At 48.0% G+C, this 26,251-nt stretch overlaps 3 protein-coding genes and 1 long non-coding RNA gene across 5 annotated transcripts; 3 read left to right on the top strand and 1 right to left on the bottom strand.

The window, feature by feature from the left end:
- The first annotated feature begins 24 nt into the window (after positions 1–24).
- On the top strand, positions 25–10,097 carry si:ch73-40i7.2 (FYN-binding protein 1). The gene is made up of 16 exons (XM_030373419.1): positions 25–194; positions 2,483–3,146; positions 4,135–4,243; positions 4,668–4,726; positions 4,848–4,885; positions 4,993–5,030; positions 5,817–5,955; positions 6,357–6,516; positions 6,960–7,119; positions 7,611–7,636; positions 7,860–7,917; positions 8,277–8,319; positions 8,899–9,061; positions 9,223–9,256; positions 9,381–9,418; positions 9,641–10,097. Exons 1-16 carry the CDS (start codon positions 69–71, stop codon positions 9,667–9,669), a joined length of 1,884 nt encoding a protein of 627 aa, XP_030229279.1. The 5' UTR covers positions 25–68; the 3' UTR covers positions 9,670–10,097.
- On the bottom strand, positions 5,042–5,829 carry LOC115556262 (uncharacterized). Its single transcript, XR_003978962.1, has 2 exons — positions 5,698–5,829; positions 5,042–5,448 (listed from the first exon to the last, which is right to left on the bottom strand). It is a non-coding gene; the product is annotated as an uncharacterized LOC115556262 (long non-coding RNA).
- Positions 10,098–10,521: 424 nt separating the features above from the next.
- On the top strand, positions 10,522–16,417 carry pex11g (peroxisomal biogenesis factor 11 gamma). The gene is made up of 5 exons (XM_030373421.1): positions 10,522–10,751; positions 10,940–11,140; positions 11,764–11,942; positions 14,947–15,015; positions 15,653–16,417. Exons 1-5 carry the CDS (start codon positions 10,689–10,691, stop codon positions 15,864–15,866), a joined length of 726 nt encoding a protein of 241 aa, XP_030229281.1. The 5' UTR covers positions 10,522–10,688; the 3' UTR covers positions 15,867–16,417.
- Positions 16,418–16,479: 62 nt separating this feature from the next.
- On the top strand, positions 16,480–25,962 carry si:ch73-40i7.5 (amyloid-beta A4 precursor protein-binding family A member 3). 2 transcript variants are annotated; one of them, XM_030373418.1, is made up of 11 exons: positions 16,480–16,749; positions 17,292–18,539; positions 19,019–19,049; positions 19,202–19,347; positions 19,891–19,977; positions 20,211–20,414; positions 21,320–21,499; positions 22,004–22,216; positions 23,674–23,793; positions 24,346–24,486; positions 25,129–25,962. In XM_030373418.1, the coding sequence occupies exons 2-11, from the start codon at positions 17,355–17,357 to the stop codon at positions 25,198–25,200; spliced, it is 2,379 nt and encodes a 792-aa protein (XP_030229278.1). In that variant the 5' UTR covers positions 16,480–16,749; positions 17,292–17,354; the 3' UTR covers positions 25,201–25,962. The 2 variants fall into 2 exon arrangements, with proteins under 2 accessions (XP_030229278.1, XP_030229277.1); XM_030373417.1 differs by having other exon boundaries at positions 24,264–24,486.
- Positions 25,963–26,251: the final 289 nt, after the last annotated feature.

The following is a 26,251-nucleotide window of genomic DNA, read 5'->3' as shown; positions in this document are numbered from 1 at the left end:
TCTTCCTTGGTAACCACACGCCATTGTTTCCTCATTTGAAAAGAGGTGAAGGAGGGAGCTCACAGGTTATGATAGCAAAGACCACAACCTCTCTTGGTGTAACCAAGCACACATACACACACATACACACAGGAACATGCAGCACTAAACCGTCAACGAGCGAGGGGGAAATTCGCTCACTGAAGAAAAACATGGTAAGAAAGATATTGTTTTATTGATGAAATAGTTTTGTGTTTCTTTCTTCTAAATTTTCTACCTCTTCTTTTAACACCAGTTCTCCAAAAAAGGAGAACAACCCTAACCCTTGGGTTAGGGTTGTAGAGTACAGAAAAGGCGCATTTCGTTATCTTCCTGCGCAGCGGACATCATGTTACGGTACCGAGGCGCAACTTCCTAATCCTCGCCCTTATTCCTACTGTTGTTGACTGTAAAGACTTTTATAGTTTAACTATGTGTCGATTTTAAAAACGGATTTTCAAAAAGTAAAAGCACATGCTCGGCTTCCATCGGGGGATTTTTTGTGCGTTTGCAGCATCGGGTGACCTGGTTAATTGTGTAACGCGTGTTGTATAAGGAACCACAAACCCGCTATTATCAGGGGTTTGTTTCCCTTGGCCTTTAGTTACCTCTTTTCAAGTGCACATCCGATGACAGCACAGTGTGCTCTCTGTTCAATTATATTCTATCAATGAGGAAAGTTTGACAATAAGTTGTAGGTGCGACTGCAGCATCCCCTTGGGGACAAGCTGGTCATCTTTTGAGGCGAAGGAGTAGTGATTACATTAAAGTATAGTGTGTTGGCGTCAGTCCATGTTTTCTTGCGTGGGCGTTAGGTTTGTGAAGTAAACAGTAAATATATAGTATTTTGCAGTTCATTCATTTAAATTTAACACAAATTAAACACATTTGTGCAGTCAATATATCAAATGTTGCATGCCATTTGTGGAGTCAATGCATACAACCGGCCTATTGCATGAACCTTCAGTAAAAGCAAACAGGCTACAGTCGCTTCACAGTTCCAGTAAAGCGAAGAGGTTACGTTGTTGTGCACATGCAGAGCATGCAGCCGATTGGTCCATCTCTAACCGTGGGGGGATGTTGCCATGGGCAACCCCGCACAGAGGTTTCTGCAAAGTGCTAGGTGAGAGAGAGCGTGAGACAGTGGCCCAGACAGTTAAAGAGAGAGAGTGTGTTAGTGTGTGTGTGTGTGTGTGTGTGTGTGTGTGTGTGTGTGTGTGTGTGTGTGTGTGTGTGTGTGTGTGTGTGTGTGTGTCTGTGTGGGTGGGTGGGTGGGTGGGTGTGTGTGTGTGTGTGTGTGTGTGTGTGTGTGTGTGTGTGTGTGTGTGTGTGTGTGTGTGTGTGTGTGTGTGTGTGTGCGTGCGTGCGTGCGTGCGTGCGTGCGTGCGTGCGGGCGGGCGGGCGGGCGGGCGGGCGTGCGTGTGTGTATATGTGTGTGTGTGCGTGCGGGCGGGCGTGCGTGTATATGGGTGTGCGTGCGTGCATGCGTGAGTGTGTGTGTGTGTGTGATTGGTTGGGCCCACTTCCTCCATTAATGTTTGACTTGTACTGTCTTTTTCTTGTTCTGCGACAGGCCCTTGTGTGCTTCCCCATCTTCCAACACGATCTCAGCTGTGGTTGAGGAGTTCTGCTATACACTATCTTCTGTATAGTGACTTAGCACTCGACTCAACCAAACAAATCTATATGGCAATTTTAACCCCTTAAGCTCCTGAATAATAAATAATCACCTCCATCTGAGCTCATGTCACCTCACAACAGCTTTTGGCAAATTTTCCTATTAAGGAGAGAAAACACATGGATCATTAAATCGCCTACAACTGTACATCCAAATCTTCCTGAAATCTCACTCTCTCGTCCTCTCATTTTGTTCTACCACTGCCTCAGAGAAAGTTATGGAAAAAGTATAGAGAGAGAGAGCATAGAAACAGGAATGAAAGAACGAGGCTTCAAAAGATAGAATGAAACAAAGATAGATAGATAGAAAGCAAGAAAGAAAGAAGGCTAGAAATAGGAATGAACCAAGGTTTGTCAACTTTGTGTGGTGCACGTTTATTGTGTATTTCCGTTGTTGCTTCCAAAATATAGTCAGTGTGAGACGAAACACATTTGGAGCATGCAGGCAGATTGTTATCAGTCGATATGTTTGTTTAATTCTAGACGCCTCCTGGTGAAATCCGGTCATTGAAGTCACTCTGTTACTGTTTAAAACACACAGGAAACTCTGGCTGCAATGGACGATCACACGTTGCAACATCTCTGCAACAGGAGCTGTAACCTGTCTGTGACTTTCTGTTTGTGTTTTGCTGTACGTGTGGGTGGTGGATCTGTGTTTCTCTCTGAATGCGTGCATTACAAAGAGGATGCTCTGCGTCGCTCTCCGTCGTAGCACCGTTCACATGCCCGCACATGACCCCCTAGAGGCGGCGCTGCTTTGAACCGTCCCCTCCCATGTCGTCGGCAGGCAGAGGGCGGCGACGTCAGAGCTCTGCTGAACAAGTTCAACCGCCAGGCAGACTCCACGGACGCCTCCACGCACCGGGACAGCAGGCCCGTTCAACCCCTCAGCCCGGGGCCCCGGACCTGGGCCCCACCGCCAGGAACCATTCCCCCCGCTACCATGCCAGCCAACGGGAACCTCAGACACAAACTCTCGCCGATGGCCCCTCCCCAGCTTCCGGGGGCGGTCGCCTTCCAGCACCAACGAGAGCCGGCCTGGAAGCCCACGTCAGTGCCCCGGGGACAGCAGCCCGGCACCCCCCACCCCCAGCTGCCGCCGCTGGGGGCGGGGTCCTCGAGACCCCCCGCCCGGCCTACCTTCTCCCCCAGGGCGGGCACCGTCGCCGCCTCGCCGTTGTTGGACCCAGGCCGGGTCAGGAAGACGGAGGAGTTGCTGCAGAACATGTTGCTGAACCGTGGCGCCCCTCACACCCCCGCCCACCCCCCGGGGCCACCCGCCGGCCGGGGGTCCATCCCAGAGGTGACCCCCCTGAGGAAGCCCCTTCCGGCGGAGGGCCGGCAGCCCGTGAAGCCCCGACGGCCCCAGCAGGTGAACCTGGAGCCCTACCTGAGGCGCCCGCGCACCTCCCTGCCCCCGCCGCCACTCCCGGGCCTCAAGAAGAACGGCGGTAAGCTGAGTCCGCCGCTGGACGGCCTCACCGTGTGGGCCAACAGGAGGGTATTTGTGACGTCAATAAAGGACGTTGGCGCTTGGAGGCTTTTGGCTCGAGTTAGAGCCAAAGAGTCGGAGCAATTACAATTGGGGCATTTAGCAGACGCTTTTATCCAAAGCGACTTACATCGGTTAATGCACACATTGACACACCGACGGCAGAGTCAACCATGCAAGGCGACCGCCAGCTCGTCAGGAGCAGTTAGGGTTAAGTGTCTTGCTCAGGGACACGTCGACACTCAGCTAGGAGGAGCTGGGGATTGAACTAGTTACAAGACAACTGCTCTACCTCCTGAGCTAAGCCGTCCCACACTGTCGCTGTGTCCCTGAGACTTAACTAATAGGCACAAAATAACGTGATCGACTGATTCATACCGCTGCTCTTTTGTGTCTTGGTCGTCAAGCACTTTGGATTGGAACAGTTGGATTGTAGTCTCTGCTTGTTTTTCAGCTTCACTTTGGGCTTCGACTCTCTTTTGCTTTGAGTAACAGCAACTAAAAGACGACTATGTATAAATGGGACAGTGGAAGCACTATGGTGTTATCAGAAATAGGGTTGGTGATTTTGTTATGTTTATTAGGGAAGTGAGCTGGCGTGATCCATATTCATGTTATGATCTGAGCCATAAAGATATAGATGTCTATATCGGCTATCCCTTTATTATCTATCTATATATCTTTATATCTTAATTTATTTATATTTTATATATTTATAGATACACACATATATATACACACATATATAAACATGTAAACACTTTAAAGTGTGTCATTGTAATCCCAGCGAAGCCAATCTGGAATAAGGCCAGATTGTTACAACAGAGTTACGAAACCACAACCCCTATGGTAGGATTCTTGATTACACATGATGATGTAACAAGCACGGGTTTAAAGATGATTCAAGACGTTAACGTTAACTCTGGATGTCCGTGTATTACCCGTAGGGTCTCCGACGATGGGAGGAAGAAGTCTGCCTACCTCTGGGCCACCCCTACCACCTGGTCTGCATCGACTCCCCCACAAACCCCTCCCCCAGGAACCTTCAGTAACCAAGTTAGTCTAATTCTAAGACCTTCCGTCTCGGGGGCTATTCCCCACTTTTCACAGAGCCTGAGGTAAATAATTGTTTTAGCAGCCTATATAGCCTACTACACGTGAACACTCCAAAAATAAACAAGATAACACTTTTTACCGGGATTTATTTGTTTTTTCTTAGCGGTTAATTTGTTTTTATTAGCGTAACGTGACGACATTTTGCGATGAAAACAATATCCCAAGTTTGAGATCTCAATCATGGGATAATGGCCACTATCCCGATATAGCGAACCAATCAAATTGCGCCATTTTAGGAGGTTCACGTGTAGCATATACTAATAGCCAGTAGCCTGATATTGCTCACAACTTCATTCGAGCCAAGTAGAATCTATCCACATTGCTGTGAGTGTGTGTGTTTATGTGTCCTTTTCTTGCCCTACAGAATCAACAGACAAGAGACCCAAGACACATATGATGACATTGACACCTTGGGAGGAGATGGTAAGACTTTTCTCCTTCTCTTTCAGTGATTCTGTGGAACAATGGTGAAGAAAGAAAAAATTCTACAAAATTCTAACCACATGCTACAGCTAAATTTTCGCACGTCCTCTGTCTTTCACAGACTCGTGGGGCGAGGGCAGTTCACAGAACATTAACGGGGTGAGGAAGCACACTGAATGTATTAGCAGTTTATCAGAAACCATGGCTTTGGACTATATATGTTCACAACCTCTGACTTCCTTACTTTTGTTGTTCCTTTTTCTCAGGAGAGTGATGACAGCGAGGTGTATGAAAGTATTGACGAGTAAGTGTGAATTTCTTCCCCCCCCCCCCCCAGTTGACCAGGAAGGATTCAGTTCTTCTGACTGGATGGATTTGGATGGTCATTTATTTAGCGTATGGGCCGATGACCAACCGACACAGACAGTTTGAAATGCCCCAGAGTTCTCTGGACTCCATTCAGGGATGGGATATCGAGTTCAACACTGGTTCCCAGCTAGCCTGGGAACTAGACCAATCTGCAAGCTCATGTTATATTCTAGGCTAGATGTCAGGCCAGGCCTCAGAGAATCTGCTGACCTGATGTCTAGCCCTGGTCAGCATTGCGCTATTCCCTGAGCAGGCCTGTTGGGGTAAGCTCAGCATCTGGCCCTCAAGTCTTGGTCCTCTCAAGGTGAATGGGTAGAGCAGGTCATTCCCACTGCCAGGGTTCTGCCACAGAACTGTGAGATATATTGTGTTATTAACACAATTTAGCGCACAATACTTGTTAGATATGCTGTGCTAATTACATTGTGAATCGGAGCAGTAAAGTTACAGTAATATTGATATGTTTCGATTTTTTTTACTATTTAGACTTTTACACTATTTAGTAATTTAGCTGACACTTTTAGCCACTCGGACTTCCAGAGATTCAGAGAGATGTCATGAAAGAGCAGGGGCTAGGGTGGGGGGCGGGGAGTGGGGGTCACCTTGTTCAGGGATGCCTACAGGGAGACCGCTGCCTTTTGGCGGGGATTCAAACCCCCTCAGCTTCCGCTGCTGGAGATAGTGTCCTCCTGAGTCTGACGTCTGTCCTCACGGCCCCCAGAAACGAGTTTGAGCTGCCCCGGGCTCCCCCTCCAGTAGCAAGGCTCCCCCAGACGCAGAAGAAGCAGCAGCTGGAGATGGACAAGAAGGAGCTGAAGGAACAGCAGAAGAGAGAGAACGAGATGAGGAAGAAGTTTCAGGTAGGCGGTCCGAGCCCTGTCTCTAGAACGCTGACACACGTCTTTTGGCCTAGAGCACACGCCTCTACGCGAGGATTTAGATCAGTGTAATTCGCCCGGAGGTGTGCGCCCCCTGTGGGGCACACAGAGGTACTGCAGCAGTTTGACCGATTTGATTCTGAAAAGTATTTGAGTTTTTTTCATTTGATTAACTGTTGTGTACTGCAAGTGAAATACAACGGGTCACTTAGTAAGAGAATATGAATTCTTAGTAAACTGATTAATTTAAAAAAATTAATTGGGTAAGGGGACAGAGTCTTGGTGAACTCTGAACAGGTGAGTCTTGAGCTCACGGAAGCTGGTGAACGACTCGTTCCATTATTATTAATAGCCCTCTCCCCCCCCCCCCCCCCCCCCCCTAGCTGAAGGGGCCGCTGGAGGTCCTTCACATAGCCAGGGTCCGGTGCGACTGGCAGGGCGGGAAACTGGACCTGGCGGTGCGCCAAGGGGACACCGTGGAGATCCTCCGGGCCAAAGATAATCCCGGCGGAAAGTGGCTGGTCCGCGCGGAGACGGGCAAATGTGAGTCATGAAAACACGCATGGATGAGGCTGGACTCACCAGCGCGGTGGGCTGTGGAGGACAGAGGAGACTCTTAAATGCAAACAATCAGACGTGTGTGCTTGCATGCGTGTGTGTGTGTGTGTGTGTGTGTGTGTGTGTGTGTGTGTGTGTGTGTGTGTGTGTGTGTGTGTGTGTGTGTGTGTGTGGCTAGCGTTGCAGTGTGCACAGTGTGTGTGCATGCTTGCCTGCGTTTGTGCGTGTGCGTGTGCGTGTGTGTGTGTGTAAGAGGCTGGCTAGCGTTGCAGTATGCACAGTGTGTGCATGCTTGCCTGTGTGTCTGTGTGTGTGTGTGTGTGTGTGTGTGTGTGTGTGTGTGTGTGTGTGTGTGTGTGTGTGAGGCTGGCTAGCTTTGCAGTGTACACTCAGTGTGTGTTATTGAAGTGTCCTGTCCCGGCCTGCAGGGGGCTACGTGAGCATCGACTGCATGGACGTGGACTACGAGACGGTGAAGCGTCAGGTGCTGAAGGGGCTGCAGGCCATCGACCTGCCCCCCCCTCCGCCGGACCCCCCCAAGGCCTTCGGGGGGGGCTTCGGCATGGATTCACCCGCTCACACAGACCCGTGAGGACATGAATGGGACACTACAGTATCATATTCATGTGTAAACACACACACACGACACAGACACACAAACTTCCTCTCTCTCTCTCTCGCTCACACTATCTCTGTTTCACACTCCAGAAATATACACACACAAACACACACACACACACACACACACACACACACACACACACACACACACACACACACACACACACACACACACACACACACACACACACACACACACACACACACACAGTCTTTCTCTCTCTCTCTATCTCTCTTTCTCTCTCTCTCTCTCTCTCTCTCCATCTCTCTCTCTCTCTCTCTCTCTCTCTCTCTCACACACACCAAAAATATCACAAATACACACATGCTCAGCAATACACACACTACGAATTGTTTCGTTATATTTGTCACGTATTAATATAGAAATACATATAAGGAAGAAATACAAACTTTTTTTCTGAGTGTTAACTATATTTGCATGTTTTCTCTCCAAACAGTGTGGATGATTATGATGATGATGAAGGTGAGTCAAACAGTGGCCAACACAGTCTTAAACACAGATGCTTTTTATTGAATCAAATGCCACTGTTCATTTTGAAATATGTTGTGACATTGACATCTCTCTCTCTCTCTCTCTTTCGCTCTCTCTCTCTCTCTCTCTCTCGCTCTCTCTCTCTCTCTCTCTCTCTCTCTCTCTCTCTCTCTCTCTCTCTCTCTCTCTCTCTTTCTCTTTCTCTCTCTCACAGACGATTATGATGACGTGGAGATACCAGACGATTTCCCCCCCCCACCACTTGAGTGCAGGTATCACACCCAATGAACCACTATCAATAAGTCATATTCAACCACAGCAATACACAATGACCCACTAATCTATAAGTAATATAACCCAGCTGTCATTATAATCTGCTTCCTGTTGTGTCCCCGGTAGCGGCTCTTTGCATTCATCACACTCTGTATTGTCACGTATCTATAGACTTGAGTCCTGTTCACATAATCATCAACATCTCAACTATATCGTATTAACAATTCTATAGAGTTTTATCAATTATTATTTGATAATATTTTATTCACAAGATGTATTATTTTATGTTAAGAGTTGTAAGCATATTAACACCAGTTTATCGGTATCATAAGTATGCTTGCTTGGTTGTTTTTTCTAGCTTTGATCCAATTGTGGCTCAGGAGCTGAAGAAGAAGTTTAAGGTAAATATATTCACTTTCTATTTAAAACTATGCCCTTCCCTAATCTTTCTTACTGAATATAAAAAAAAACAAGTGACGTTTACTTTCGTAAGTTTAGAATGGAAATAACTCCATTCTATTTTTATTCCATATTGTTATTATCATGTTATAACCGGTGAGGAGCCACAGAATCACTGATTCTTTCAGTGATTCTTGTTCCACAGAATCACTGAAAGAGAAGGAGAAAAGTCTTACCATCTCTTCCCAAGGTGTCAATGTCATCATATGTGTCTTGGGTCTCTTGTCTGTTGATTCTGTAGTGCAAGAAAAGGACACATAAACACACACACTCACAACAATGTGGATAGATTCTACTTGGCTCGAATGAAGTTGTGAGCCATATCAGGCTACTGGCTATTAGTATATGCTACACGTGAACCTCCTAAAATGGCGCAATTTGATTGGTTCGCTATCTCGGTATATTGGCCATTATCCCATGATCGAGCAAGGCACAGACTATCCCCCTACATAAACGCTACCCCTGCCAGCCCCCTTGTCTGACAGTGACACACTAACCGTCCTCTGCTGCTCCTCTCCCAGTTTGTAGGGCCAGTACAAGTGCTGCACACCATGATGGTGGACCCCAACGGACAGATCAAGAGGCCCAAGGAGAAGGAGCTGGCCATAGGCCAGGGAGAGATCCTGGACGTCCTGCAGTTCACCAACCACAAGATGGCGCTGTGCCGAAACCACATAGGCAAATGTATGTTCAAAATATGGATCGTCTGTCTGACCCACCCTCAACATGCAGTATACTCATAGTTCGTCATTACGCAGAGCATGTGTGTACAAACGGGATTTTCATATTCAATTCGAATAATTATGAATGCAGTTGTGTTAAGGTGGTTTTCTACCTCTTCACAGTTGGCTATGTCCCTCGATCTCTTCTTCTCCAAATGTAAGTGTTTGGTTCATTAATTTCCTTCATTCATCTCAGATCATCCTGGAACAGTATTATCCTGGTTCTGGTTGTTTGATTTACATTTCTGTCCGTCTAACCCTCTGCCTGCTGTTCCCAACAGGGAGGGGGATATTTATGACGACATTGACCACTTTGTTGGTGAGTTTTATATATGTTATATATTATATTCTCATATATTATTATTAGACACTGGAAGCCACTAGTAACAATCACGACAAGCTTAGGTCCTACAAGAAAGGCCAACAGACATTTTTCATATTTAATAGTAGGATATTATTCAATAATATCATCATGCTGCAACTAATATAAATATTGATCGTAGCTGTCTGTTTCATGAAATTGTTGTTTTTCTGTTCATAGATGTTTATGATAATGATATCCTTCCTTGAAGCCTGAAGTTCACCCCCAGCAGTACCCTGCTCTATCTGGGGGCCCTTGGTTTTGGGTCCCTTGGTTTTGGGCCTTCACGTTTTTGGGGCCTCATCGTGGAACTCATACTAAAGTGAGAGTCGTTCTTGGATTGGACCAGGGAGCAAGCAACTAAAGCAGACAGACAGACACACACACACACACACACACACACACACACACACACACACACACACACACACACACACACACACACACACCCACTTCCGACCTACACACGGCAGCACCACATGCCAACAAACTGAGAATATCGACTGTACAGTTTTTTGTAATCTTGCTTTTAAAAATAAATACACTATTTGTTCAATTCTTTGTTCATTACTTGGCATCAATAAGGTGCATATTTTTCCTTCATTCTTAATAAAACATTCTTGTTTTGCTGTCTCTATTTCGATTGAGAACTACTTCTTTGCTGATCGGAGCATCAACAATGACCTTTATAGAAAACAACCATCCTTTAAGGGAATTGTACATATCACGTAGAAGACCTTCAACTAATTCACGCTCACTATGGTGTTTTTCATAGGAGGGGCAATTGCACCTCCTATGGACCGACTGCTGCGTCCCATGCGGGTATCCAATGTACATGATTTTGAAAGAAAGTATTTTACCAGACATATTTTATAAAAATGCCTTGCATTTTTAAATGATGATAAAATGGTTAAAATAGTTGGACGATGTAAGGTTTCCTTCGAACTTTTAAATCAACCCCAACTTTTGCTTCAACGTTCTTTTACGCTTTTTCGGGCACTTTTTACACACGTTTGGTGACAAGTTCTATTTATCATTGTGCGACTTTTACTGTCTGGGCGGATCCAAATCGACTTCCTATTGCAGGATCGGTGACAGACGAGGCTAAGATAACGGCGAGTCTGTTGTGTTGCCCCAATGCATACCTGGATACCTTTGAGGCAGGAAAGTTATCCATGTCTCTCCGAGGCCAGTTATTTGGTAAACGAGTGTAGTCACGCTGTCAGAAATGCAAGAGTCTCTGGAATCACTGGTCAATACACTTGAATCATACAGAGGGAGAGATAAAGTTGTGAGTATTTACCTTTCACCTCATACAGCACTGTTTGGACTGTTGGAAGTATGTTAGCAGTATCCAGCGATATGCACTTACTATACGGTAGGATTACACAAATATATGGCATATATATGCTATGGCTATGAAGCTCTATGACATTTAAAGCCGGTGCAGCGATAACCGTTTCTGTTGCGCTGATTCAGATCAGGACCATCTGCTATGGGTCCCAGCTGGTCGGCGGGGTCTTGTCCCAGAAGACGCCACCCGGGAGACCCTCCTCCTCGGACCTCGGCAACCGTCTGCTGCTGTTCTCCGCTCAACTCAGTCACTGCAGGACCGTGTTACGGCTCTTCGATGATCTGTCCATGCTGGCTTACTCCCGCAGCTATGGTCTCGGACCGGAGGTGAGTTTCAGAAAGCCCTGCCTTCAGTCATGCAGTGATTCGATCTCTTCTGTCACTTCTTCTGTGTTTAATATAACTTTATTCCTTTATCTTGTCCTCTGCATGGGTTCTTCTTCAGGTGGAAGCAGGTCAGTAGTGCAGTGTAGAGAGCCCCATTATCTGCAGTAGGCCAACTTGAGCAAGATACCTTAACCTTAACCTTGCATGCTCATCAATTATTGACCTATATCTTCAGAGGTTTGGACGAAAAGGCTGCTGAATGAAAAACTCAACAGTAAAAAGCACTTCTCTCTTTCAATAAACGGAGGGGTGTGTGTGTGTGTGTGTGTGTGTGTGTGTGTGTGTGTGTGTGTGTGTGTGTGTGTGTGTGTGTGTGTGTGTGTGTGTGTGTGTGTGTGTGTGTGTGTGTGTGTGTGTGTGTGGCTAGGGTTGTAGTATACAAACTAAGAACTGTGTGAAGTCGATCACTGCTTTGGAAAAAGCGGCCACCAAATCTATATTTCTATAATCAAGATTTCTATAATAATATGGTACATATCTACTTCGCTTCAAACGACGAAGAGAGTCAAATCAAACCACTGAAATGTAACCTCCGGCGGGCTTCGTGCCCATTGCCCTCCCAGGGGTCAGACGGCGGGCTGCGCTGGATCTCGGTGCTGAACAACGTGGCGGACCAGCTGTTCTACCCCTGTGAGCACGTGGCCTGGGCGGCCGACGCCAAGCTCATCCCCGCCCGCTCAGAGCGCTGGTGGCTGCTGAGCACCGCGCTGTGGGGGGCCTCTCTGGTGCTGGGGACACTCCGGTGAGACGGGGGGGGGGGGGGGGGGGGGGGGGGGTGTGTGTGTGTGTGTGTGTGTGTGTGTGTGTGTGTCGCATGATAATGAGGGAGGTGCACTCTCTGATCGTGAATATGAACATTCCCATTTACATTTAGAGCCTTTAGCAGACTTGAGAGACCCTTGGAGACCCTGAATGGAGTCCTGTATGGGGCTCCAGTAGGGGACTCCGTAGTTCTGCTGGGAGACTTCAACGCCCACGTGGGCAACGATGGAGACACCTGGAGAAGCGTGGTGGGGAGGAACGGCCTCCCTGATCTAAACCCGAGCGGTCGTTTGTTATTGGACTTCTGTGCTAGTCATGGATTATCCATAACAAACACCATGTTCGAACATAAGGGTGCTCATAAGTGTACCTGGTACCAGAGTACCCTAGGCCGAAGAGTGATGATCGATTTCGTGATCGTGTCATCTGATCTGAGGCCGCATGTTTTGGACACTCGGGTGTCTGTCAACCGACCACCATCTGGTTGTGAGTTGGATCAGGGAATGGGGGAAATTTCCGGATAGACCTGGTAAGCCCAAACGAGTAGTGCGGGTGAACTGGGAACGTCTGGAGGAGGCCCCCGTCCTAGGTATCTTCAACTCACACCTCCGGCGGAGCTTTTCTGGCATTCCTGTGGAGGTTGGGGGCATTGAGCCGGAGTGGGCGGTGTTCAAAGCCTCCATTGCTGAAGCTGCGGTGGCTAGCTGTGGCCTCAGGGTCTTAGGCTCCTCAAGGGGCGGTAACCCTCGGACACCGTGGTGGACACCGGTGGTCAGGGAAGCCGTCCGACTGAAGAAGGAGGCCTTCCGGGATATGATATCCTGGAGGACTCCTGACTCGGTTGCAAGGTACCGACAGGCTCGAAGGGCTGCAGCGGCTGCCGTGTCGGAGGCTAAGCAGCGGGTGTGGGAGAAGTTCGGAGAGGCCATGGAGAAGGACTTTCGGTCGGCACCAAAGTGTTTCTGGAAGACTATCCGGCACCTCAGGAGGGGGAAACGGGGAACCATCCAAGCTGTGTACAGTAAGGATGGGACTCTGTTGACCTCAACTGAGGAGGTCGTCGGACGTTGGAAGGAACACTTTGAGGAACTCCTGAATCCGAATAACACGCCCTCTATGTTGGAGGCAGAGCTCGAGGTTGATGGTGTTTCGTCGTCAATTTCCCTGGTGGAGGTCACTGAGGTAGTCAAACATCTCCGCAGTGGCAAAGCCCCAGGGATTGATGAGATCCAGCCAGAAATGCTAAAGGCTCTGGGTGTTGAGGGGCTGTCATGGTTGACACGCCTATTCAACATCGCGTGGGAGTCGGGTACAGTGCCAAAGGAGTGGCAAACCGGGGTGGTGGTTCCCCTGTTCAAAAAGGGGGACCAGAGAGTGTGTGCCAATTACCGGGGTATCACACTTCTCAGCCTCCCTGGTAAAGTCTACTCCAAGGTGCTGGAAAGGAGGGTTCGGCCGATCGTCGAACCTCAGATTGAAGAGGAACAATGCGGTTTTCGCCCCGGACGTGGAACTACGGACCAGCTCTTCACTCTCGCAAGGATCCTGGAGGGGGCCTGGGAGTATGCCCATCCGGTCTACATGTGTTTTGTGGATCCCCCGGGAGAAACTGTGGGAGGTGCTGCGGGAGTATGGGGTAAGGAGGTCTATCCTCAGGGCCATCCAATCTTTGTACTCCCAAAGCGAGAGCTGTGTTCGTGTTCTCGGCAGCCAGTCAGTTCCGTTCTCAGTGGGTGCTGGTCTCCGCCAGGGCTGCGCCTTGTCACCAATCCTGTTTGTGATATACATGGACAGGATATCGAGGCGTAGTCGTGGTGGGGAGGGGTTGCAGTTCGGTGGTCTGAGGATCTCATCACTGCTTTTTGCAGATGATGTGGTCCTCATTGGATCATCGGCCTGTGACCTTCAGCACTCACTGGATCGGCTGGCGGCCGAGTGTGAAGCGGCTGGGATGAGGATCAGCACCGCTAAATCTGAGGCCATGACTCTTAGCAGGAAACCGGTGGATTGCTTACTCCGGGTAGGAAATGAGTCCTTAGCCCAAGTGAAGGAGTTCAAGTACCTCGGGGTCTTGTTCGCGAGTGAGGGTACTATGGAGCGTGGGATTGGCCGGAGAATCGGAGCAGCGGGGGCGGTATTGCGTTCGCTTTACCGCACCGTTGTAACGAAAAGAGAGCTGAGCCGCAAGGCAAAGCTCTCGATCTACCGGTCGATCTTCGTTCCTATCCTCACCTATGGTCATGAGGGCTGGGTGATGACCGAAAGGACGAGATCGCGGGTACAAGCGGCCGAGATGAGTTTTCTCAGAAGGGTGGCTGGCGTCTCCCTTAGGGATAGGGTGAGAAGCTCAGCCATCCGTGAGGAACTCGGATTAGAGCCGCTGCTCCTTTACTTAGAAAGGAGTCAGTTGAGGTGGTTCGGGCATCTGGTAAGGATGCCCACTGGGCGCCTTCCTTGGGAGGTGTTTCAGGCACGTCCAGTGGGGAGGAGACCTCGGGGAAGACCCAGGACTAGGTGGAGAGATTATATCTCAACACTGGCCTGGGAACGCCTCGGGATCCCCCCGTCAGAGCTGGTCAATGTGGCCCGGGAAAGGGAAGTCTGGGGCCCCCTGCTTGAGCTGCTCCCCCCGCGACCCGACCCCGGATAAGCGGATGACGATGAGGATGAGGCCTTTAGCAGACGCTTTTATCCAAAGTGATTTACAATAAGTACATTTTTTCGAAGGAAGAGAAACAATATATCGCTGTCGGTACAGTAAGTGAATGTACCATTCCTATGTGTGTAGTATAAAAGTGTGTTTTTGTGTGTGTGTGTGTGTGTGTGTAGTGTGGGCTATAACCCTAAACACAACATAAGCCGCAATTGGCGGTTTACATTGAGTGTTGACTTATTTGCATCTTGTTTTTCACAGCGCAAAGGCGTCCAAAACAGTTATTTCGCCGTCCCTCCCAGTGAAACTTCTTCAATGTTTTCTCTTCCAGGTCGATCAGACTTATTGTGCTGCTGAAGAGGAGGCTGAGGAAGTGTGCGAGAGCTGGAGAGGGCAGCAGGTACCACAGACGTACTCTGTTCATTCATCAACTCCCAGTCGGGTGTTGTGCTGGGTTCGATCCTCGGTGTCCGCAGACAAACCGTGGGCATCCTTGAGCTACACAACATAACATCTACCTTCTCCTTAATGACATCTGAAGCCGCTTTGGATGAGGGCTTCATGATTAAAACAGCAAAGGGTTGATTTTGTTTTTGTTGTTATGAGGCCTACAGTATAGGACGGTATATAGACTCTGGTGTGTTTACATTTAGTATTTATCCAACGTTTGTTTGGTCAATGTCTTTCTTCAACTACAAACAAACAACTCCAAGTATAAACCAAACAGGTTTGTTTTAACACAGTTTAGCATAGTCACACAAAGTCCCTGTGATGTGTTGAATATAATTGAGCAGCTCCCTTTTTATCCAGAGCGAAAGAGAAGGATGCATGTCGTCAATGGTAGGGGAGGGGTCAGGTAGCCTGCTTAGGGTAGGGGTCAAGGGGAGGGGTCAAGGGGAGGAGTCAGGTATCCTGCCCAGAGATGCCTACTGGTAGACCCTGGACATTGGGGTTTGAACCCAGACCCTTCGGTCTGGGAGTCGACCCCCCCCCTAACTACTTGGCTATCCCGTACTAAAACAGTTTTGTGTTCACAGTGAAACCTCCAGTCGATCTCAGCTCCGGAGGCAGATGCGAGGGGAGATGCTCACTATTCTCAGCAGCATGGCTGATCTCAGCAACGCCATTCATTGGATGCCTCCTGGGTTCCTGTGGGCGGGGAAATTTCCTGATTGGTTGGTGGGGTTGATGGGCACTATCGCGTCTCTGATCGGCTTGATTCAGATGAACGCTAGCAGCAGTGACCAATGAGAGAGTTCTCCTTGTTTTTTTCTGCGAGTGATGGTTTCTCTGGACTTATTTGGATCAGCATTGATGAAATATTTAGATTGATGATTTGTAACTGATCTTTATCTTGTGGGTGAAAGAGAGACCCTAATTCTGCCCTTGAACGGAAATTGTTTTATTATGATGAATTGTTCATAATATGAGTCTATATTTATCTGCACATGCAACGCTGAATTGACTGATGCATGACTTGAATATTGACATTTCAATAATGTGAATTTTTATGACATTTTTATGTAATTCAGGGTTTTAAATAGTGAATCCATTTTCTTGAATGTATCCTTCAGTAATCTTATTTTAGTGTCAACTCAGTCCATAAACTTAAATATGGTTTTGCTAATATTCCTATAGATTATTTTTCGATGATTTTGTAAAGATGCATTGAACACACACTACGGTAAGTTGAAGCGATTCAGAAAAAGCTTGTAACATACGGCCATATAAAACCGAGAATTATGGAGGTAATTTTTAATTAATGTTAACTCATAATAAAAGTCAAAATGAACAAAAATCTACTTGGATCACTTTTTTCGACAATCGATTGAGCCTGACGCGGATGGTCTTGCCGCGCATGCGCAGTGTATCGACGTGGTCGCTGTGCGTCGGTGGCTGCAGCAGCTGGATCTGTCTGGATGGAGAGGATATAGCGTGTTTTTTCAGACACTTGAGCCGCCCTGGAGTTATGTGGGGTGACTAAAGTTGAGTGAAGGTCTACCCTTGGCTGTTGAGAAACATACGAGCTAGTTTTACACCAAACCACATCGCCTTGGCGGTCTCAATGGGAGTTAAGTCGTATATATATAAATACAAAGTCAGGCCAACCAACACATAGCGACACAGCTAACCGGTGAGTGATCTAAGTGTTTTCTGCCCACTATTCTTTTTCTTATCCTAAGATATTCAAGTCTGATGTGTTCAAAAAAAACCACTGCCTTGCATTCAGGGAAGACATTGCATTCAGCACATTGATACAGTGACGAGCTAATTTGAGCTAAGTAAGGCTAATGTATTTCTAGATCACTGACTTCCAACATGTAATCCGGCACTTATTATAATGCACCGTGTGTATTATGATTGTCTAACGTTTTTAATTCGTTTTTAGGGTTGTGTTAGACTGATAACTTCTAAAAGTAGTCAATTATTACAGCTGACAGTGATACACAGACCCTATCCCACAGTGTGATGCCTTATCACCTAACATCTGCACCTTGAGCTCTGCTATCTAAAACATCTGCTATCAGAGTCATGTGCACTGTGACAAGACTTGACATCAAAGTGTTGTGACAAGGCTCACACTCTTTTAATACATTTATGCCTTTCGCCCAAATCCGTGCAGTCCCTAATGCTATAACATACATATTAAACATACGTTCTGTGTTTTCATAACAGTATCCCCCGAAGTTACCCACGTACTCCCACGCCATTAATGCCTACGACAGGCCGGTTAGCGAGATGGAATCCGACCTCAGCAGCCCTGCTGGTCCGCCAGTGTGCCTAGCCCCGGGCGGACTCGCTGACACACTGTGTCCCAGCGTCGAGTGTGTCAGCCAGACCCCCGCTGCGTCGGCAGACCCCCTGGACTCTTTTAGCCTGATTGAGCCCCCCCCTCTGGACTGGAGGTCCGACAGCTCCAGCGACGCCGGCGCCGTGGAGGACCTCGACGAGGCCACCTTCCCCTCGTCTCTGGGGGCGCAGGGCGTCAAGACAGAGGTGGGGGCGGTGGGGGTGGAGTTGGGCCCGCTGGTTCAATTGGCTCCGGCGTCCGCTTCGAGGGAGCCGACAGCTGCTAAACCGCCCGCGGGTGCGTGGAAGGAAGGGATGGTGGAGGCCCTGGGCGTGTGGGGGGGTGAGGGGGGCGAGCAGGGGGTTAAAGTGGAGGTGGGGCAGCTGGTTCAACTGGCCACACCGTCAGATCTGAGTGAGCCACCCGCGGCCACACCGGCGCCGGGCGCGCAGCAGGTGGAGAAGAAGACGGAGGAGCTGGGTGTGTGGGGAGGTGGGGAGGAGGCGGAGGTCAATGGGAGGCCCGCAACAGAGGAGGTCATTGAGGAGGAAGGCCTTAAGGAGGTAGGGGGTAAGGAAGAGGATGTGGCCCGCCCGGTAGCGGACAGGACCCCGAGCGATGAGGACCACACCCACATCCACGCCCTCCTCAATCGGCTCCAGCGAATGGGCGAGGAGGTGCCCGCCACCTCCACCTCTGACCTGGACCCCTACGCCCACCCCCAGCCCCCCGCCGATACAAGGCCTCAGGGGCCTCCGGGAGCCGCCGTGGGGCCCCCCACCACGGAGACCACGGGGCTCCTGTTCTCCGAGAGCCATCAGAGGGACCTGCTGGGTCTTCTGGAGTGTACCGAGATCGCAGCCACACCTCCCCCCCCCCAGCACCAACACCACCACCACCACCACTGCAGCAGCAGCGATTCGTCCCCCAGGGGGGACGTGGACGCGGTGGTGTCGGTGTCCTACAGCCAGGACGAGGCCCAGGAGTTCTGGCGCCACTACAGGAACGACTGGCGCCTTCCGCGCAAGGAGAGCTCCTACGCGTCCTCGCTGCCCGACAACCAGCCCTCGGAGCCGGTGTGGAGGAAGAGGGAGCCGGAGGTGGAGGAGGAGGAGGAGGGGGGCGATGAGGAGGTGAGGAGGGGCAGGGATGTTGGGTTGTTTCGCTCTCTGCCGGTCGCCGTGACCGCACCGCCGGGCAGTAGAGCCGTCTTTGTTGTGTAAACGTTTTTAATGTTTCGTGGTTTTATTGTTTTTGATTTTATTTTTATTTATTTTTATTATTGAACTCTTCCTTGCGTATTCTCTTTTTTTCTCTCCTTTAATTCCCCTCAAAACGCTATGATTTAACTGTTTTAAATGCATTCGCAGAGCTCCAACCCTAATTAGTTAATACTACCAAAGACCTAAATACCCAACTAATTATTTGTGTTAAGCCTTTTTAAAAGCTTGCTTTTGATATCGCCATTAGGGTCAGTTGTAAGCGTCTTAACTTAACTAATTTTTTTGGTTATTACCAAGTTATTATTTAGTCTTCCGTTGCGTTTTTCTCTGTTCCTCTGTCCCACTTATTATTTATTTGTGTTGCTGTTTTCTTTTCCGTTGATTTAAAGAGTGAGGATTACCGCCCTGCTTATAAAGATGGTAAGAAAACATCAGAAATACCTGAATACTGTTTTAATATAAATGTTTTACTTTGTTGAATCCGGTCATCGTGGTTTGATTGACATTGTGTTTGTGCGTTTTCCTTCTTCTCCTCCTGTCGTCGTCGTCGTTGTTGTTGTTGTTATTTAAAGTGCCCGGCCCATGTGACCCTGAGGACCTGATTGACGGGATCATCTTCGGGGCCAAGTACCTGGGCTCCACCCAGATCCGCTCGGACAAGAACCTGTCCACCAACGCCCGCATGACCCAGGCCCAGGAGGCAGTGGACCGCATCAAGGTCGGCACACACACACACACACACACACACACACACACACACACACACACACACACACACACACACACACACACACACACACACACACACACACACACACACACACACACACACACACACACACACACACTGGGTGGGATGGGAACCCCGTTCAGCTGACGAGGCTGGCCGCGGTGATCTCTTACTGGTCGGGGTGTCCGACTGCCGGCTGAAGGGGACAGGGTTTTAAGCTCGGATGTCTGCCTGGAGACATCGTAGAGCAAGAGGCCCTGACCCCTACCTTGTCCTTAATGACCTGTCTCGGTATGCACTGTCGAACCCCTGACTGCCACTTGAGTACAGGGATTCAAAACGTCCCTGCTGCTCGTCAGTGAAATTTAAAAAAAAAAACGGTTGTAAAAGTGTCTTCCCTTCCTTATCCTTCAGAAGTGACACAGCCACAGTTGAATACATGCTGTAGTATAATATTCAGCACGTTGAACAAGGTCTACTGTCGGAGCTCCTGTGAGAAGCAATGACGGCTGTGGTCGTCTCTTCCTATAGGCCCCCGAGGGAGAGTCTCAGCCAATGGTAGAGGTGGATCTCTTCATCTCCACCCAGAGGATCAAAGTGCTCAACGCTGACACACAGGTACGTCCTACTCAAATGTATTTACATTTAATATATATTTTATTGGACTTTAAACTGGTGAGTGGGAGGCGGGGCGGTAAGACATGGCAAGCTGAAAAAGTGCATGACGACACGCATAGACGACAACACATGATCCTTGATCCTTGTATCCTTCTATCCCATTTGGATACGATGGAAAAGTTAAACAAACGTCTCCTCTGTGGTTGAACCCCTCCCTGCGTCGTCGTCCCCAGGAGGCCATGATGGACCACTCGCTCCAGATGATCTCCTACATCGCAGACATCAACAACATCGTGGTGCTCATGGCTCGCAGGAAGCCCCCCAGTCCTAAGGCCTCCGCCGCCGACGGGACGCCATCCTCCCCTTCCTCCTCCTCCTCTTCCTCCGGGCCCGTGAAGAAATGCTCGATGGTCTGCCACGTCTTCTCCTCTGAGGACGTGAGTAGCCTCCCCTGAACCTTTGGTGGCCGTTGTTGTAGACGCGGATCCTCCGATGTCTTGCTTGGGTGGGATTTGGGGGTCCGGCGGTTCAATTTCAGTCCAAACAAAACATGTAGAAACTTGACATCTTCTTTCTGCATTTTCACTTTCAGTAGTTTATAGTTTCTACATAGCGTTTCTACATAAGTACACAATTTCAACACTTTTGCTACTTTTGCTTCCTTCTCAGAAAACGAAAAGAATGATGAAATCATAGTGCTGAGTTTATCCATTATCTCGACAGAGTATCGGAGCCTAGCAACCTCTGTGGTGTGAGCGTTAGAACGGGGTGTTTAAACGGTGCTGCTGGTGTACCCATCGCGGTCGCTGCGTTTGGCTTGAAAGTCGTCTGCCGCAGCACACGCTGAGAGCTGCCTTTGAGAGGAAAGGGAAGGCTGCCATCTTGGTTATCCGCTCCCAGCAGAGCTCAAAAGGCAAAGTAAACGCTTCTTTTGGAAACTAATTAGCCCAGAGAAATGGGGGGGCGGGGGGGGGTGGTTGGTCCCTTGATGATCACTGCCCCCGTTTCAGGACAGCTCCATGTGGACGGTCTTTGTACTCAAAATAGGCTTCAGTGGAAGTTCACAAACAACACATCTCACTGGAAATGTATGAGAGGCATGTAGCACTGGGGAACGAAATAAGGGGACATTTCTCAAGAGTATTTGTTTATATTAATCGATATTAAGAAGAATAAAACAAGGAGACATTTCTCAAAGTATTTTTTTATGTGAATCGATATTAAGGATAAATTCTGAAATATTATTCCACTCAGCAACTTTTAGGAGAACTAGGACATTTTTTTCCCACAACATCCATAGTGTGTCCTAGTGTGGTCCTCACGATGAGCCTCCCACCCCCAGGCCAAGACCATCGCCCAGGCCATCGGGCAGGCCTTCGGCGTGGCCTACCAGCAGTTCCTCCAGGCCAACGGCATAGAGGCCAGCCAGATGAAGCCCGGGGACTACAGCGACTTCCTGGGAGCGCAGGAACTCTACAACGGAGACCTGGCCCACTTTTCCGACTCCCAGAACATCAGAGACGTGAGCTGGGATTTGCTTTGGTTGGAAGTTATGGCTGGATGCTTGATCTGCTGGCTGCCAATGTGTTGGTCTTAGTTTTTAAAGAGAATACTTATACAAGTACTTATACTCGTGTCATACCAATATTAGTATTATATTATAAGGTTTAAGAGTTAATTTATTAAATAACATATATTTGTTACTTTTTTGCAAAGAAATAGAGATTGTCTAAGAGCTGCCCACTCCCACACAACTCAATACCCCAAACGGTTAATTGATTATGTGAAAGAATTTGTGTGAAAACAACTATTTTAAAGCTAGTAAATTCACTCTAAAAACATTTACCAATAAGTCATTGTGAACATTTGTTGGAACAATTCAAAGCTCTGAATATTAGTAAGATAATTCTGGGTCAAAATAAGAATAATAAAGAATAAAAAACACTGAAAAACCCTTGAGGATCCCCCTCAACACGTCTGTCTGTCCGTCCGTCCGTCTGTCTGTCTGTCCCCCCCCCCCCCCCAGGTGCTGATCTCCAAGGGCCCGGGGGAGATCCTGGGCCTGGCCATGGTGGAGTCGGGCTGGGGCTCCATCCTGCCCACGGTGGTGGTGGCCAACCTGCTGCACGGGGGCCCCGCCGAGCGCAGCGGGGCCCTGAGCATCGGGGACCGCATCATGTCTGTCAACGGCACCAGCCTGGTGGGCCTGCCCATCGCCTCCTGCCAGAACGTCATCCGGGTGAGACTGGGAACACTGGGAACACTGGGACTGCTGTGGCGCTTAGCGTTATGCTAGTATGGGGGCCACTAGGGCCACTGTGGTACATATACATTTAGTTGTCACTTTGGAAAAAAAAGCGACTACTAAACGGTTCACACACCGACGGCGGAGTCCAACAAACAATTTTCAGAGAATAGTTCATAGTTCCTAAATATAGTGTACATTTCAACACTTTTGCTACTTTCGCTTTCTTTTTCAGAAACCCTATAAAGACAACTAATAGCGTAGCGCTGAGCTAATCTATTGTCTTGACAGAGTATTGGAGCCTAGCAAACCTCTGGTGCGAGCGTTGGAGCGGGGGTTGAAACGGGGCTGCCGGTGTATCCGTCTGTAGCTGTGTTTGGCCTGACCGTCGTCGCCACCACATTCTGCTAGTCGGGGGTTCAGCAGGCATACTGTGGTACATTTACATTTACAATTCGGGCATTTAACCAAGGCTTCTATCCAGAGCGACTGACAACGGTGAAGCGAACCATTCCAGGCGACAGCCAGCTCGTCGGAAGCAGTTAATTAGGGTACTTGTTTACAGGTTTCTCACGCTGGTTGAGTTTTCGTTCGCCGACGATGACGCACTCACAGATCCCCGCTTCACGGGACTTGATGGATCTGAACTAACACGAAGCTCAAGAAAGGGAACCCAGATCTTAGTTTGTCTCCCGTCCGACGTGGATTTTAATCCAAATCCTGTTTTGTTAGACTAGCACTCTGCGTAACGTATTTCCAACAAAAACAACCCGAAGGTTGAGGGTTTGAACCCTGGGGTCGTGCGACCCGTCCCGGGACATCGTCATGGTGATTGAGAGGAACCAGGAGTTCAGGCTGGAGGCGTTCTGCTAAATGTGTTAAACACTGAGGATTTAGAATTGAGACCTGGTGTCTCACTCCCAAGCGAAACTTCCCAAGCCTGTCTTGGGAAAACAGACGTGGGTGTTTCTGTCTCTATTTGCGTGATGGATTTGAGTATGTAAATACGTTGCTCTCCTTCCTCTCCTTGTTCTAATCACATTAGTCTGCTTTTTGATTGGTCATTCGAAGGCTGATTGTTCTGTTGACATAACCTTAAGAAAGAAGCAGAACTGAAAAGTGGAAGTTGTAAAAGTGGAGGATGTGTTTTGCTTGGCTTGCTATTCGGACCAGCGTTCACATGACTGTTATTTTGCAAATGGCCACTAGAGGGCACTGTGGGCCACGGTTTTTCAAAGCTCAGAGGTGACTTATACAACACAACTTGGAAATAAGGTTGATACCACAAAGGAAATGCATTAAGAATGGTCTTTATGCAAAATAAACGTTTTAGCGTAAGTTGGAGAAGCGGTAGTTTGACCTTGTAGCGGGCAATGGGAACACATACTTCCAAATAAAAAATAATACTCATCCTAGTTTTTCCCCATTGTTAATCTCTATCTGTATTGCAGGACTTAAAAAACCAAACCATCGTGAAGCTGAGCATCGTCCACTGTCCCCCGGTCACCATGGCGATCATCAAGAGGCCGGACCCCAAGTACCAGCTGGGCTTCAGCGTAGAGGACGGAATCGTGAGTAAATATAAATCGCCTCACTTCAACACTTCTAAGCCTCAAATTCTTCCTATTGTCATCTATTTCTCCGCATTTTGACACGCTTTTTTGTGGTTATGTGTGGGAAGTGTGCGTTAATAAATGTTCAGCAACTCCATCTGGACACATGTGTTTCAAAACAATCCTTATATCGCCTTTACCTGTAATTGGTTTAACTTCTTTTTTTTTTCATTAATCAATCCATCCGTTGGCATAACTCTAATCATTTAAACAGCGACACGAGTTAAACGGTTCATTCAGCTCCTGAGCTTATATAAATATGTATAATATATATCATTGCCTTTTTAAATAGCTTTTGCCAGTGTTTGTGTATGTGTTGCTGTCTGTATTTGTTTGTGTTCTAATGGACCATGAGTCGTTCAAAATAAAGTTAATATTATACATTTTATACTTTATATATATAATATTTTGTTGTTGTTATTGAGCAGAGGCTTGGATCCAAAGTGTCTTCAGACACAGACGCTCTGTCCTGGTCCCCTCACCCCAGCACGCCTCTCCCCTCTCCCCCAGATCTGCAGCCTGATGCGGGGGGGCATCGCGGAGCGGGGGGGGATCCGCGTGGGCCACCGCATCATCGAGATCAACGGCCAGAGCGTGGTGGCCACGCCCCACGAGAAGATCATCAGCATCCTGACCAACGCCGTCGGAGAGGTGGGGGGAGGCTCTAGATAAGGCGACTCGTCCGCTAGCTCTATGTACTGCTTCTGTCTTTAGTTTGTGCTCTGCAGTAGGATAGGCTACGCTTAGTGACCGTGTGTCTGTGCGTAGCCTGAGCCGGGCTCAGGAGGTAGAGCGGGTCGGCTGGTAACCGGGAGGTTGCTAGTTCGAGTGTTGTGGTGTCCCCTGTGAGCGAGACACTTAAAGGTCCCATGACGTGCCACCAGGCGTGAGTGTGATTAGCCGTTATAAGCCGTTTTTGTAAAATCGGGCTCTTATGACATCACAAGTGGGCGTGTCCATCTAGATGTGTGCTGGACACCTGGTGGCCTGTCGTGGGGCCTTTAGCCCCACCTGCTCCTGACCAGCTGGCTGTCACCTCGCATGGTTGTGTGAATGTGTGCATGAATGGGTGAATGTTAGGAAATATTGTAAAGCACTTTGAGTGGCCATGGTTAGAAAAGCGCTGTATAAATGCAGTACATTTACCATGGTCTATAAAAACTGAAAATCTGATAATCAACCCTTGAACCTTTCTGCTGGGAGTCAAACGTGTTTGTTTTGCGCATAAACAGCATTTTAAACCAGCGCTTCTATCGTTAACATCTTCCTTTATTTTCTACATTGTTTTGGCAGATTCACCTGAAGACCATGCCAGCCTCAACGTACCGTCTGTTAACCGGACAGGAACAACCTCTGTTCCTCTGAGAACCAATCGGAGAACAGCCTTGGATTCTTTAAGAATCAATCACAAAGCTCTTCCTGGTCGGACTGGTGAAAGGCCTGGTATAACATTGGATTTACGTTATTTTTCGCCAACCTCAGCCCAATTATGCATTTCTTTGTTGTATCATATCAAGGTTATTGTAATTTTGATGAACGTGAACGACTCGTCGAGCTATATATATTTTTTAGCGTTGTACAGAAAGTTCGAATATTGTGATAACAGATTTAAAAAAGACGGGCCTCAAGATAGTACTTAATCTATATTTATCAAGATATTTAATAAAGAAAAACGGGAAGTACATGCTATGCAGAATAATCCAGGATTATTTTTACACTGCACTAAACAGCGGTATATTGGACGAGGATTTTAACGGATGAGGGAGTGGAAGGGTCTTCCGGTGTGCGCTTGTTACCAATGTGCCTGAGCCGGGTGAACGGGCGTGTTTGCGACGCTAGAGGGCGCATGTTTCATAATCATGATCTTCCTATAGCCTCGCTTTGGTCTGCAGTGGAAGCTGTTGCCTGTTCAGCCCGGTGTCTTAAATACTGGCATTGCTTGGTTTTCCATCATGTTTTTCATTATGACTTCTAGATTTCTACATTTCTACATTGTGCATGTCTTTGTTTCCTGTTTTTACAACTTGTGTGCAGAATTGAGGGCATCCGATGCCTTATTTGATAGAGGGAAAGTTATATTTTAAGAAATACTATTTTGGATGGTTATTAAAATGATCATTAAGCTTGTCTACTTGTCACGACTTTTTATTTCTAACAAAACGTAACGGATAACTTTAAATGTTATTCAGTCTTCATAATGAGAAAATAGATACAAATCGATGGGTTTTATGTATTACCTAAATGCCTATGCTGCTAGTCCTAGTATAAAGTCTCTGTGCTGCTATAGTCCTAGTCTGTCTGTGCTGCTGTAGCCCTACTATTATAGTCTGTCTGTGCTGTTATAGCCCTACTATTATAGTCTGTATGTGCTGTTATAGCCCTAGTACTATATAGTCTGTCAGTGCTGTAAACAAAT

The sequence above is a fragment of the Gadus morhua genome, chromosome 12 (genome assembly GCF_902167405.1).
Source record: "Gadus morhua chromosome 12, gadMor3.0, whole genome shotgun sequence".
NCBI classification, from domain to species: Eukaryota; Metazoa; Chordata; class Actinopteri; order Gadiformes; family Gadidae; genus Gadus; species Gadus morhua.
The sequence above is the reverse complement of the archived record's forward strand: the minus strand, read 5'-3'. Positions and strand labels throughout refer to the sequence as shown.

Coding starts and splice junctions, on each gene's coding strand:
- si:ch73-40i7.2 (XM_030373419.1), top strand. CDS start 69: ATGATAGCAAAGACCACAACCTCTCTTGGTGTAACCAAGCACACATAC. Junction 4,727..4,847: donor TGACACCTTGGGAGGAGATG/GTAAGACTTTTC, acceptor TGTCTTTCACAG/ACTCGTGGGGCGAGGGCAGT. Junction 7,918..8,276: donor CCCCCACCACTTGAGTGCAG/GTATCACACCCA, acceptor TGTTTTTTCTAG/CTTTGATCCAATTGTGGCTC.
- pex11g (XM_030373421.1), top strand. CDS start 10,689: ATGCAAGAGTCTCTGGAATCACTGGTCAATACACTTGAATCATACAGA. Junction 11,141..11,763: donor GCTATGGTCTCGGACCGGAG/GTGAGTTTCAGA, acceptor TTGCCCTCCCAG/GGGTCAGACGGCGGGCTGCG. Junction 15,016..15,652: donor AGAGCTGGAGAGGGCAGCAG/GTACCACAGACG, acceptor TTGTGTTCACAG/TGAAACCTCCAGTCGATCTC.
- si:ch73-40i7.5 (XM_030373417.1), top strand. CDS start 17,355: ATGGAATCCGACCTCAGCAGCCCTGCTGGTCCGCCAGTGTGCCTAGCC. Junction 18,540..19,018: donor AGGAGGGGGGCGATGAGGAG/GTGAGGAGGGGC, acceptor GTTGATTTAAAG/AGTGAGGATTACCGCCCTGC. Junction 19,348..19,890: donor AGGCAGTGGACCGCATCAAG/GTCGGCACACAC, acceptor CTCTTCCTATAG/GCCCCCGAGGGAGAGTCTCA.